General features: G+C 37.5%; 1 protein-coding gene across 1 annotated transcript in view; it reads left to right on the top strand.

Moving 5' to 3' along the window:
- LOC122813417 (protein transport protein Sec16B-like) overlaps positions 1–14,759 on the top strand; it is a 1,253,021-nt gene that overhangs the window by 911,346 nt on the left and 326,916 nt on the right. The window contains exon 17 of the mRNA XM_044085733.1: positions 6,865–6,978. Within this exon, the coding sequence (XP_043941668.1) occupies positions 6,865–6,978 (114 nt within the window). The remainder of the gene's footprint in view (positions 1–6,864; positions 6,979–14,759) is intronic.

Below are 14,759 nucleotides of genomic sequence, written 5' to 3'. Positions count from 1 at the left end.
TTTCTATCTTCATGTTATTCATTAGTGAACTTGCAGGACTATGTTTATTGTACTGTATTCATCAATAATAGACATTTGTAAATAGCACAAAGAATAAAAATTAGAATTAGTCAAGGACAAATAGAAATAAGGCCAGCGTCATAGTACAGAAGGATAAAGCCTAGTTATGACCCAAGTGATGCACAGGTGTCTGAGGTGCTGTCAAGGATGGATGGATATGGCCATCCGGGGGGAGGGAATATACTTTGGCATTCCCAGTGGTCCACAGAAGGGAGTAGACTTCAGTTGTAAAAGGCAAACACAGGGGAGGGAGAACACCAAGGGGTAGGTCATAAATGTAAAAACTCTTCCAGTGGAAGCAGTCAGTGACACAACCCCCCCCCCCCCCCCGGATGCCCTTAAGTTCTGTGCCAGCCCCAGCCATGTATTGGAGATAGTCAGGGGACAGTAAGAGAGGCTGGTAGACTAAGTAAAATGAAACAGAAGGGGAATAAAAAAAGGACAAACAGAAATAAAGATAACTGAGCTCTTCAGATTTAAAGAAAGAAAGACGTGAGGTGCTGTTCATTACAGCAAAATATATTATGAAACTGTAGAATAAGCATAGACTGGTAGGGTCATTCTAAAGTGATAGGCTTAGGATTTTTTTATAGCCCAATGCCTGAGCTGTAGAAGAGATGATCAGTTGATAGAGTGAGCACATAAAATAGCTTCTACTATGAGTGATTACAGCCAGATCCCTTGCATCACAATCATCCAATCTCAAACACTGCCTAGTACATATAAGGCAATGGCATATTTTTGTAGGGAGACAAGCCTTTTCATGCACCCATATAGGGGCCAAATATCCCATATCCTTGAACTTACATGTACAGAGTCCATTGTCAGACAGAATTGTAACAGAGAAAAAAATATATATCCCAAACAGTGCACAGAGGTTGCAGACAATCACCGGTTTCCTTCTAAAGTGCTTGCACAAATAATTTCTTGATTTTCTTTACACTAAGGAGACAGGATGAAGCCCATAAAATGTATCTGAGACATCAAAAGATCGCTAGTTATTCAGCATTTTTGGTATAAGATTGCAGGAATTAAAACCCTGTAAGTGACTTTCAAGTATAACAAGATCATACATCAAGACTGAATAAAATGTATAGAATTAAAACAGATATTAAAACAGATAACAGAACTACCTAATCATCTCACTTATATACAGCTGACTTTCGCTCACAAGCTCATTCTTAGTCCTTCTCTTTGTCCCTCCCTGTCTTCTGCCTTCAAAATGCACCTACCAAATAGAGTATTAAGGTCTAACAATCAAAACCTATTAGAAGTCCATAAACCATCTCATCCCCCAGGTAAACACTTACTATCCTTCAACCTTGCCCGCCTCTGGAACTCACTCCCATCATCCATTCGTACCACCTCTAACCGGTACACGTTCAAAAACTCTCTCCATACATACCTGAGGTCCCAATGGGATTGCTCTTGCTCCCTCCCTCATAAATTTATTATATCTCATCATCCTTTACACTTTTGATACGTATCTCTACCTAACAAACCTAATGTTTCATCAGTATATCTACTCTGTAAGGTTATTTGATGTCTGCTTGAATAACTCCTCTAAATGTATATCACATTACTCTTTCTATTTTCTTACCTCTCATTTATCCTCATCATACTATATTGATTTGAATGCTTTTGAATTGTGAGCTTAAATGTTTTATGTTTTACTCTGTACAATCTCTTTTTGTAATTTTTTGTAATCTTTGTATGCACCTAATTTTGTCTGTATTGGAGCTTTTCTCCCCAGGACTCCATTGAAAACGGGTTCATTTTGGCCCAATGGACTATCCTGGTAAACCAACTGCAAATAAATAAATAAATAAATAAATAAATATTTCTAGGGCATATTTAGTTAGAAAAATGTAATAAGCAAAGCAGAGCAGCTACACAAGGGATCAAAGGGTAAAATTTGTTCTAATGTTCTAATTATAAAAGCAAGAGAGTACAAGAGGAATTTTAACATCAGGTACACTCTTAAAGATATGTGGTAGAAGAGAAAACGTGGAAAAAAGACCTTATGACAGAGACAGAGAGAAAGAGAAGAAAATAGGAATTTTAAAATACACATATTAAAACAGGATGACTACTATAGTATTAGTTAATTAAAAATAGGAAGAAAGGATGTGGAATGGAAAGGAGGGAAGAGAGATGAAAAAGATAAGGGTGTGGACTGGAAAAAAAAGGGGGATAGTAACTGAAGAAGGGAGAGCAAGATTCACATGCTCAGAGACAATCTGTGAGTGGCAACCTGCATAAAGAAAGAGCAATACAACTCCTGGATGGTGAAAGCTGTTGGCACCATGATCTGTTGGGGAACTAGTTGTGCAATAACAGAAACATTTTTAGTGCAATGTTGCTGCAGCTGGAGAGTGGAAGTGGTCTGACAGGTTTGTTTTGTAGAGTAGCACACAGGCTGGCGAACAGTTTGTTTGCATATTATGCTCAATCATGTCTTCATTTAATTCCTCTAAATTCCTTTATCCATGTCAGCACCACAAGGGAGTTTCTTTCAGGTTAAGGCTACACCCATTGAATAGTAATGCATGCCTTCAGACATATTGGCGTGGAGTGTACAATTAGAGCAAGTTAGATAGGTATATTTGCCCTCCTTGTTTGTTTTTGTGCTTTGTCCCCCATGAATGTGGATCAGTCATGCTGTTGTCATGTTGTAGGGCTGTACTCAGCAGATGTCCTAAAAGGTAATGAAGAAGAATCAAATAAACATGTCGAGGCATTCACTAGAACTGAAATCACATAAATGTAACGGCACTTTTTAGTATTTATGTTACACTGTGTGTTTCAGTGTCAGTACAAGTGTCACTGCCCTAGGTTGCATGGGCTGGTATTTCCCCATGAGCAAAAGGAGGCAAGGGATTAAGAATCCTAGGATGTTAGCTCTGAACTTCATGGAACAGCTCAAATGGAATAATAAGCTGGATCTAGAGAAGCAGAGGTGCTTCATCAGATCAATGGCATATATGATACGGGTGAAAAAAAAGAATTAAAAAATAGTAATCAGAAAGACAGCAGATGCACGGAGTAGATTTTGGTAAAGTGAGAGGAAAGGAGATGGGTGGGGTATAGAATGTGAGAGTCACTAGTATGCCTCAGTGAATTGGGATAGAGGGGATTACAAAATGAGCAAGAACTGATACTATGAGTCTCGACTCATAAAAATTTAAAGTGTGATTCCAGTAAAATAGTAGTGAATTCTGAAACTTGTTACATATTTACAGCATTTCTGCAGGGACAGGTCCATCCCTTGCACCCACCACACTCATGTTACTTTGTAGATGCATCAGAGGGGGGGGGGGGTACTCAAAGATAGTGCAGATTCAGAGTTAGTATATATTCTTTCTAGATGTTCATAAGTTTCACTGTTTAAAGGATCAAATTTAAGATCTTATGACTTTCGATAGATAACTCTGCATACTATGTTAGAAGCCGAGTGCAGTACTGAATGAAGAGAAGCTCGGAAAGATAACGGAATAAAATACATAGAGGTTCTAGCAGCATCAAGAGTGACAAGTGTGCAGGAAGGTAAGGATAATGAGGAAGAGGAAGAGGAGGAGGAGGAAGCAGAACAGCTAGGAAGACAGGTAGTACCAGGTAGTCATGGGCAATGAAAGATAAGAGCAGTGATATGAACAGACAGTGGAAAAATGAGTTAAAGGCACAGATGAAGTAATAAAATAAAGAAAGACACTCCTTGGAAGAAGCCATGACAGAGGACAGGATGACGATGTACAAAGACAACTGTTAAGGATTTTAAAACAAGCATCAAAGGCAGCCAGGTGGTGTAGCTCTAGTATTTTGGTAAAGTAATGAGAAAAAATGGGCAAGAAGGGTTAGACGTGTGCAGAACTTACTAAAGATGGAAGAAAGTGACAGTGACCCAGATGCTGGAAGGGAGAAATAGGTGACCTTACCAAGAAGGAACATGACGAACTTGTGAGGTCAGAGAGGTAGAAGTAGTAGAGCACCTGTGGGAACATCTAGCACAGGAAACCCTGTAACAAGCATAGATGTGGACCATAGCTGGAGGACAAATCAGCACACATGGCTTGGAAGGAAGAAGGGAAAGGGTGGCTTTCAGAGGGCAGGCAGTAGAAATGCTACTAGTTAGGGACTCCACAGCAAAAAAATAAATAAATTAGGTCATACGGTAGGGTTGAGATGAAGAAAGTAGTTAAGATAGTCTCATGTTTGATGCTAGGTTGTCCAGGCTCAGTAGTAACCTGGGAAGTCGTAGAAAGCAGGGAGCACTTACAACTAGTAGTCCACAAGGACACAAATATTCTAGCAAGAGGCATTGCCAAACAAATTGTCAGAATAATGGAGATAGGAAAAAAAGTGAATCTATGTGAGGACTAAGACAAAAGACTATAATAATAGGAGCTCTTCATCTCCATCAGTAAAATGAAGCATACTGTAATAATTTTTTTGGTAACTTTACTGCACACATTTTACATACTGCAGATTTTCTTTATTTTGTGCTTGCACTTTACGTGTATTAATCTGTTTCTTCCCTGAACTTTATATGGTTTTGTTGTACAAAGTACTATCCATTACTCATTTTGCTAGTTTGTCTTGTACTGTGGACTCCACCGAAGATGGGAATTCCCAGCTGGATATTCCCAGTTGATAAACAGAAATAAATAAGTAATAGATAAGGCTAGGAAATGAGAACAACTTATTGAAAGCAAGGGAAAGGAAGGGAAGGGAAGGGAAGGCAAGGGAAGGGAAGGTAATGGAAGGGAAGGGAAGGCAAGGGAAGGGAAGGTAATGGAAGGGAAGGGAAGGCAAGGAAAGGGAAGGTAATGGAAGGGAAGGCAAGGGAAGGGAAGGTAATGGAAGGGAAGGCAACGGAAGGGAAGAAAAGGGAAGGGAAGGCAAGGGAAGGGAAGGGAAGTGAAGGCAAGGGAAGGGAAGGGAAGGGAAGGCAAGGGAAGGGAAGGTAATGGAAGGGAAGGGAAGGCAAGGGAAGGGAAGGTAATGGAAGGGAAGGCAAGGGAAGGGAAGGTAATGGAAGGGAAGGCAAGGGAAGGGAAGGTAATGGAAGGGAAGGCAACGGAAGGGAAGAAAAGGGAAGGGAAGGCAAGGGAAGGGAAGGGAAGTGAAGGCAAGGGAAGGGAAGGGAAGGCAAGGGAAGGGAAGGTAATGGAAGGGAAGGGAAGGCAAGGGAAGGGAAGGTAATGGAAGGGAAGGCAAGAGAAGGGAAGGGAAGAAAAGGGAAGGCAAGGGAATGGAAGGATTCACAGAGCCGGTACAAGAAGTTACTAGAAGGGAGTAAATACCAGACATAATGTTACACAGAAGTGATGGAGTAACAGGAGACAAAGCCAAAGGCACCACTGGATAACAGAAACTATACAATATTACAGTTCATTATTAACAGTAAAGAAAAGGGACCCAACTGTTAAACTGAGACACTGAACTATAAGGGCAAAGAGAGGACGCTGGGGGAATTGGCAGTAAGGTAAGGGACAGCATCCCTGGAGTTCAGCAAAAAATAAACAAGCGCTGGGGCATTTTTTTACTAGACTGACAAGAAGGAAGGGTGGGGGCAGGGAACAGAAATGGGACCTGATTAGCTGGGCAGGAGGGAGGGTGTCGTGTAGGTTTTTTTCTTTTATTTTGCTCTACTCTTGAACAGCTGGGGATAGGGCACTAGTATGTGGTACCAGCTACACTTCTGGGGATGAAAATTGAGAAGGGATAAAGGAAATTAAACTTTTGTGCAGATACGGGGTGACAGGGAGCAGATTGTGAATGTAACTGAAAAAATTATACAAGGCAAACAAAAAAAATACAAGAAGGAGGAGTAAGAACAAGCCTTTACATATGAGAAAGGAGAAAAGAGGAGGAAGAACAGTTGCAAGCTGAAAGACGGATTAACCAGGAGAGGTTTCCCTATTAGAAGACCCATAATTACTAAACTTGCAACTATAAAAATAAAGTGTGATTAGCAAAGGAATATGACAAATCTCATCTGAAAAATCACTGTAATTCAACTAAATAATTGTTTGCTGGGGGATGATGTAACTGGATAATAGGATACAAAGGGAGATGGGGAGACACTATTCAGAGACAAATACAGTAAACTGATACATGGCATCTGATCTTTTCAGCAGGAAAAAGCACAAGGCATTACACTATGAGCATACTAATAAACAGGCAGAATGCAATCTTTTGGAGTCCTGCTCAAAGCACCTTGACAAGTGAGAGGTCTAACAGCAATCATAATGACATACATGGAACTCCAGATTTAGTGCAAGACTGTAGTAGCAAACAGTATAGTGTGCTCCAGGTTGGGGGGCACAGATTCCAAAGACAAGGAAGTCATGTTCCTGCTCTACAGATCACTTGCTAGACTACAGCTGGAACACTGCTTCTGGGATTGAAGGCCAGAAAAGAAGTAAAATGAACAAAAATATTTTTGTTCAGTTCCTCATAAAATTTGTTTATTTTTTTGGCAATTGACTGAGGATTGAAGTCACTAAATAATGGCAAACTAATTAGAAAAAGGGGTTTGGGATGGATGGATTTGTCTTTCAGATTTTGTATCCTTCAGAAAATGTATTTTAAGACTAATCTGGTTATTCTAGCAACTTCCTAAGTTTATAAGAGTATTATTTAAAATCTGTCCCTATTTTTGGGCTTTTGCCCCCCATTATTTTAGGCTCTGTTCAAATTTTATGCGATAAGAAGTTGAGAGGTATATTAGAAAACAATAATCATTTTGTTTCCAGATATGCAGAGGAGCATGTGAATAAATGTGTTCTCACTTTCATTCAGTTGGCAGAGCGTCTGAAGTATTGCGACTCTCAAGCTGTGGAAAAAACAGTAGAAACAGAGGATGTAGATTCAGATTGGCTCATACAGCTACGGATGAAACTCATAAAAATACAGGTCAGTTTCTTCAGCTTATTATTAAGTGCACTTTGCAGTGTCTGAAAATTATAAACATTATACTGGTATTTTGTCATAATGCTTTATCATTCATACTGCAGCAATAAAATGATTACTGCATCTGTTGTGTATTTCCCCAATGTACATAAAATGCAGTAAAACACTGATAAATACACAGAGTCAGTATTTGTCACAAAATATGTCTTACTTGCTGTGGTAATTGTACAACTGGCTTGCCAAACTAATATGTGTAAGGTCACTGATTATCTGTTTCTATTGGGAAATACTAGAAAAACCTAAATTTGGTTGGCTTGAATAGAGAAAAACAGGATTTTCATAGAATTTGGACTTTTGGCCCAAACACTCATACATTATAACTTGTATTTTGTCTCATATTTATTTTAGTGCTACCAGTTTGTTTTATTTAGTGTTCTGTGTTTAAAATTCATTTTAAAATTGTGCATAAATAATCATATACCTGAAGTGAAAAAAGTATAATTAATCATGGCTACGACTGGACATTTTACTTAAGTTGCAGATATTTACCAAAAAACCCAATGCTGATGAAAAAACCGCCACTCGTTGTCTTAACGCTCAGTTTATTGTTACACAAAACACATCCAGCGTTTTCGCGTCCTTAGTAAGGAAGCTTCTTCAGAGAAAAAACCAAGTAGCGCGAGACAGCTCTTTGAATATAACTTGTCCGGTACGTGAATCGTGCTGGACTGATTTGTTACAGAGTATTTATAAAATTAAGCAAGTATTTAAAAAAGTAGTAAGTTATGCTACAATATTAAACATCAACATGCGCAATTACATAAAAAGAACATAAAAAGAAACACATAGAAGGTGCTATATGAATAAACTGTGCAAGCGCCATGCTAATGCGCTAACAAAGAGTAAGAATAATTGATTATTATTAAGTATAATAACAATAATGGGAAACACAATCTCAATATTAGACTTCTCAATAATTAAAAAGACAATCTATTAAAAAACATCAAAATACTTGTCCTATATCAAGTAAATGTAGAATAAAACTATACCTTGTCACTAAATTGACACATGTCCACTCAAAATTAATTAAATGTTCTGTTTTTGAAATGGATAAAAACACTCTAGGTATATGTGCCTAAAAAATTTTTATATACTTAACCTTAAAAGTTTTTACTAAGGGACAACTCAAATGAAGTGTGCCCTGAAAGTGAAGAGCCTCTTAGGGAACAATGAAAGCCACTATCACCTCATGTACGATTTCAGTTTCAAAAATGGTGTGATGTTGCAGCTTTCATTTAAGCCTGGATTGTTAAAGGCATTCATTTTGAGTTGCCAAAGAAGTTCACGAACCTCTAAACTTAGGGAAAGGGGTCCCCCTCTATGTGATTCAGGTAAGTGGTCGATACCCATAAATGAAAACGAATGGCCTGGGAATGAAACAATATGTTTAGCTAATGCGTTTTCAATATTCTTAGTTCGAATAGCATAATTGTGCTGGTATATCCTGTCCCTAAACCTTCTATCGGTCTTCCCAATGTAGAAGGCGGGACAACAAGCACAATATGCTGCATAGACAATTGATTTGGTGTTACAGTCAATTCTATGTGTAATGAAAAACTTCTTGTTACAACTACCTGTAGAACAAAAACTGCCAGTTTTGATGTAAATACAATATTTACAAAAACCACATGCAAAAGAACCTTTTAATCTGGTTGAATTAGTAACGGCCGTGCTGGCTTGCAAGAGGTCCTTGATATTTTGACCTCTCCTAAAGACAAAGCGTGGTTTTTCCCCAAGTTTTTCTAATAAAAAGCTGTTAGTAGTTATACACGACCAGTTCTTATCTAGAATGTCACAAATCTGGCCACTGTTAACATTAAATGTGCTAATAAAGCTATAAGCTAAGTTGTTGTTCTCTGATAGATGACTTGGTTTGTGAAGTCACTCACAAAAGATCTAGTGGTTTTTATAAACCCCTCTTGTCATCCATTCAGCTACCTTCTTGTGAAGAGTTAACATCTGTTGAAAACTCAGGAATTAGTGGTTAACACTACTGATCCCCCCAACAACAACTTAGCTTATAGCTTTATTAGCACATTTAATGTTAACAGTGGCCAGATTTGTGACATTCTAGATAAGAACTGGTCGTGTATAACTACTAACAGCTTTTTATTAGAAAAACTTGGGGAAAAACCACGCTTTGTCTTTAGGAGAGGTCAAAATATCAAGGACCTCTTGCAAGCCAGCACGGCCGTTACTAATTCAACCAGATTAAAAGGTTCTTTTGCATGTGGTTTTTGTAAATATTGTATTTACATCAAAACTGGCAGTTTTTGTTCTACAGGTAGTTGTAACAAGAAGTTTTTCATTACACATAGAATTGACTGTAACACCAAATCAATTGTCTATGCAGCATATTGTGCTTGTTGTCCCGCCTTCTACATTGGGAAGACCGATAGAAGGTTTAGGGACAGGATATACCAGCACAATTATGCTATTCGAACTAAGAATATTGAAAACGCATTAGCTAAACATATTGTTTCATTCCCAGGCCATTCGTTTTCATTTATGGGTATCGACCACTTACCTGAATCACATAGAGGAGGACCCCTTTCCCTAAGTTTAGAGGTTCGTGAACTTCTTTGGCAACTTAAAATGAATGCCTTTAAAAATCCAGGCTTAAATGAAAGCTGCAATATCACACCATTCTTGAAATTGAAATCATATATGAGGTGATATTGGCTTTCATTGTTCCCTAAGAGGCTCTTCACTTTCAGGGGCACACTTCATTTGGAGTTGTCCCTTAGTAAAAAACTTTTTAAGGTTAAGCACATATAAAAAAATTTTTTAGGCACATATACCTAGAGTGTTTTATCCATTTCAAAAACAGAACATTTAATTAATTTTGAGTGGACATGTGTCAATCTAGTGACAAGGATTGTTTTATTCTACATTTACTTGATATTGGACAAGTATTTTGATGTTTTTTAATAGACTGTCTTTTTAATTATTGAGAAGTCCAATATTGAGATTGTGTTTCCGATTATTGTTATTACAACTAATAATAATCAATTATTTTTACTCTTTGTTAGCGCATTAGCATGGCGCTTGCACAGTTTATTCATATAGCACCTTCTATGTGTTTCTTTTTATGTTCTTTTTATGTAATTGCGCATGTTGATGTTTAATATTGTAGCATAACTTACTACTTTTTTAAATACTTGCTTAATTTTATAAATACTCTGTAACAAATCAGTCCAGCACGATTCACGTACCGGACAAGTTATATTCAAAGCGCTGTCTCGCGCTACTTGTTTTTTTCTCTGAAGAAGCTTCCTTACTAAGGACGCGAAAACGCTGGATGTGTTTTGTGTAACAATAAACTGAGCGTTAAGACAACGAGTGGCGGTCTTTTTCATCAGCATTGGGTCTTTTGGTGTAATAGTCTGTTATCGTTTTTGTTCGTTCCTTCAGTAAGTTGCAGATATGATTCCCCATGTTAATTTTCCTTAAGAGCCATAAATCAGTGTCCCTGTGTCTGTGCTTATGCATCTGTACAAGCATTAGTCTATACCAGTCATGGTTGTAAAGTTCTGTGACTGTAATAGCCATAAATCAGTGTCCCTGTGTCTGTGCTTATGCATCTGTACAAGCATTAGTCTATACCAGTCATGGTTGTAAAGTTCTGTGACTCACTGGCATCTGTTGGGTACTTTTATCTTTATTTGTCCTTTTCCCATAAACCAGTCATCACATGCACTACTGATTACTTAACTGACTGCCCCCTTGGACACCACATTCACATTCTTGGGGCCTTTTGGGGGCTCATAAAAGCTTGGAAGTCTTCAACATTAAATGCTGAATCCTGAATGAATCATCCCAAGAATCCCCTTCCACCCAAGCCATCCCCCAAAATCATGTATTAATGTCATTGGCACCTAAGGAATTTATATAGTTTTATTGTCATTTTGTGATGACCTTTTTTTGTTATGGACAAAAAGTGAAGCACAACTTTTGGATTTTTTATATTCTTTGAATCACAGTAGTGGTTTCCTGAGGTTTACCCTTACCTATTCTGCCAACCAGATAGGTTTTTTTGGATATACAGGTTAGTAGGGATACTGATGGATGTTTTTTCACTAGAATGCATAGGAAAGAATGTTACCGCGCAGCATATGTACATCACACCAATATGCATCCGAAGCATACCTTCTGTAATGTGGTAAGAGGACAAGCCCTAAGAACATCTAGGATCTTTGTTAGGGAAGATGATTTTGAATGAGGTTTGGGTATGGTTAAGACTGATTTTTCTAAAAGGGGATACCAGGAATCTGACAGAGAAGAAGCACGTAAGTTAGTGAGGCAATGTAGAACAACCAGTGGGAGGCCCTATCCCCCCCATGGGTAGAAACATTGGGAGGAAACAGGATAGATTGATTTAAAGCATTTTGTTTAACTTATACTAGTGATGATAAGGAACTTAGGAAAATATTGGCATATCTTGCATACAGATGATGAGATTGCCAAGTTAGTTGGGCCCATACCCAAATTTGGATATAAAAATGAAAAGTCTTTGTGAAATAGGTAAATATTGCTGGCCCAGCTATCTGGAATTTTGTAAATAATTCTGTCATTTGTGAATATTGATATGATTTATGGAGAACTGTATGTTATGTACTGAGCTAAAATGTAACCACTGTATGCCCTGCTGACTTAGAACAGAAATGCATATAAACTATATACCTGTGTAAATGTATGTTTTAACAGGAGAAACTAGAACATAAAAAAAATTGCTTTATGATTGTGTGATAAAAGTTCTTTCTCAGTTTCAGTGTAGCAGGCATAGTGTCTAGAGCTAGAAGTTTTTGTATTGTCTTGAAAAAGAAGTAATTACTAGGTTTAAAATGAAAAAATGTTATTGTTTTATGACTTTCAGGATATGCAGATGTCTGCGAGATATGTATTTTTCACACAGAGATGTTAAATTCTGTTAGTTTCTATTTTAGCCTGGGAACTGAAGTCAGGTCACAAAAAGTGATGTCATCCAAGCTAATCCAGCAGTTATATCTGATATTAATTTAAGAACACTCTGAGAGAGAGACTGCGTATTTTGTATTTTGTTTGTCTTGGACCTAACAAGAACATCTACTCATCATCACCACAATTATCTGCACTTGCCTTGCTGTAAGTAAGATTTAGGACATAGTATCTCTTTTAGATATAGACAAGAATATAGTAAAGATTAGGTTAGATGTTGTCTGTATTTATTTGAGGCTGTCATGCAATGTTGTTTTAAAATATTTCCTGTGATTTTGAATACTGAGTATTGTCTTTTTTTTATTTATTATTAAATCTTTTTAAACTATCTTTCTGGCTGATATTTGTGAGACATACTTAAGCTCTTAGTGTACTTGCATATGTATTTGATGACACTGTACAGGCCACTCCTAAATAGCCTTGCAAGTCCTGGTCAGACTACCTTGGGCCTTAAAAGTAACTGGTAAGTAGTGGTTGGTATCAGTGGAAACTACCTTATAGTCTGGGCAGAAGAGGGCATAGCTTAGTAAACCTGTGCCAGCCTTTCCCAGGTGTGTGTATGTATTTGTATATAAATCAAACCTCAAGGAGTATGTGTGTGTCAGCTACTTGGGCAGGGACACAAAGCACTGGTTGGACAGAGAGTGTGCTGGAGGTTTTGGCTTGGCCACTCAGCTGAGATCTCATCCCTATAGCTGTACCAGTGGGGAGTCTTATTTGGGATCTGGAGAAAAAGCGAGAAACCAACCCTAGACTGTTTGTGATCTCCGTGTGCTCTTAAGGGAAATTGCACTTTACTGTGTGTGTACTTGTCATCCTCCCAGTGTGTATGTCCACTAGCTGTTGTCAGTGGTGAGGATTGAGGCACCTTGATTACTGGGCCAGTGCAAGAGTGTCACAGTCTTTAAAACAGAAATTATGTTATTCCAAGGGGAAGGGGATGATGGAAGCTAGTAGTGATATTCCAGGCACCAGAAAATGTAAAGGGTGTTTGTTTTGCAGTTATATAGCTGAATCTCTGGTGTTTTTCATGTGGATGATGGAAGGATACACAATTTCAGAGCACAAGCAGACTATAACACTAAAAATCTAGTTTATCTGGGCCACTGCTTGCTCTGTTGGTCATTCTATGTGGATAAGACCAACAAACATTTACGGGAACAAATTAGGGATCATCTTTGTTGTGCACACAAAGGCTTGAATTATAGTGCACTCGCCAAACATATGAATGAGCAAGGAGAAGGATGAGTTTAGGTTTTTAGTGGTAGAAGTGGTGAGAGAAGGTATGAGAATGGAATATTTGATTAAAGAGACAGAGCATTTGGAATTATGCTAGATTTTAAGACTTAGCTCACACTGGGGACTAGGTCTGAACGATTACGTATCCCTGAAACCCATTCTCAAAGCCAGAAGATTGAGAAGGTGAAGTTTATTTTTATTTTGTTTTTATGCAGTTATGAATAATCATATTGTTGGTTTTATGATTTTAAGTACTTTTGTATAGAGCTGCATGGACATACATACTGTATGTTTATGGTAGGTTGATTGAATGGTTAGAGAGGCAGTGAGGTTTTTTTTGTGCAACAGTGAGTATCTTAGTAACAGGGAATGCTTTAATGTTTATTGGCTAGGGTTTGATTTAATTAATTAATAAGTGGTATATATTTAATTGATGTTTGGTAATGATGTTATAGTGGTCTGAAGAAGCAATTACATTTGTGAAAATACTTACCGTTTAATAAAGTTCTAAGTACTTTAACTGGGACATGTTTGTTTACTGTATTAGCTTCTGTTTTTTTATTTGATTTGCACTTGGAATCTTAGACTGTTGGACCTCAGGGTGTTTCTGTCTGGCTATTGTTTTATTCCGTTTCATTATTTACATATTAATTGAAGTATGACAAGAATGGCAATCTCATCATTAACTAGTTTGGTATCATATGGAAGCTGATATGATTTGCTAAATGTGTACTGTGGAAGCATCATTGTGGGATGTACTGGGCTTGAGTAATTGAAAAGTATTTGCAGGAAGTTATGAACATTATGAATATTCTGAAGTATTTTCCTTAAGTATATAATTAATGCAAACTTAAGTATATAATTAATACAATAATACTGTATCCTGAGATAGGGGATACCAGTGTGCCTCATAAGGCTCTTTACTGGGGCTACTTCCTTTTGGATTATTCTTCTGAGATGTAAAAGAGAGAAATGGAATATGGATAGGCAAATATGCTCATGGCCTACAAAAAATACATCCATGAAGGAGAAAACATTAATCCCTGGGAAGCCTTAATCATTTTAGAAACTCATGAAAAAACTAATGAATAATTATACCAACATGTACAGAAACAAATATTGCAACCAGAACAATATATTTATAAGTTAGATTAAGGATCACATAACTGAGGCAGTGGAGCATGGAAGTGTTGTGTTGCAGAGGGGCTTGTAAAAGCAGCAGATGCTAGACAAAAATGACAGTAAAAGAAGTGTAAGATGAAGACATTTATAGATATAACTGATTGCTTTCAGTATAACGTATTAATATTAACAATATTCTAATACTGAGACTAGTATTTCATGAATGGTAGGCTGTGCATTAGGGAGCAAGATGCCATATCCAAGCTGACATGATATGGTATTCAAGCACAGTGAAACCATTATTGTGGAATTTATATGACTTAAATTATTGAAGAATGCAACAAATTGTGAAAAAAACATGAAATGCTTTTCTTATTTATGTTAAT

Source organism: Protopterus annectens, chromosome 10.part0, assembly GCF_019279795.1.
Source record: "Protopterus annectens isolate FY-2018-M chromosome 10.part0, PAN1.0, whole genome shotgun sequence".
Lineage (NCBI taxonomy): Eukaryota > Metazoa > Chordata > Ceratodontiformes > Protopteridae > Protopterus > Protopterus annectens.
This window is presented reverse-complemented; position numbering and strand designations above follow the sequence as displayed.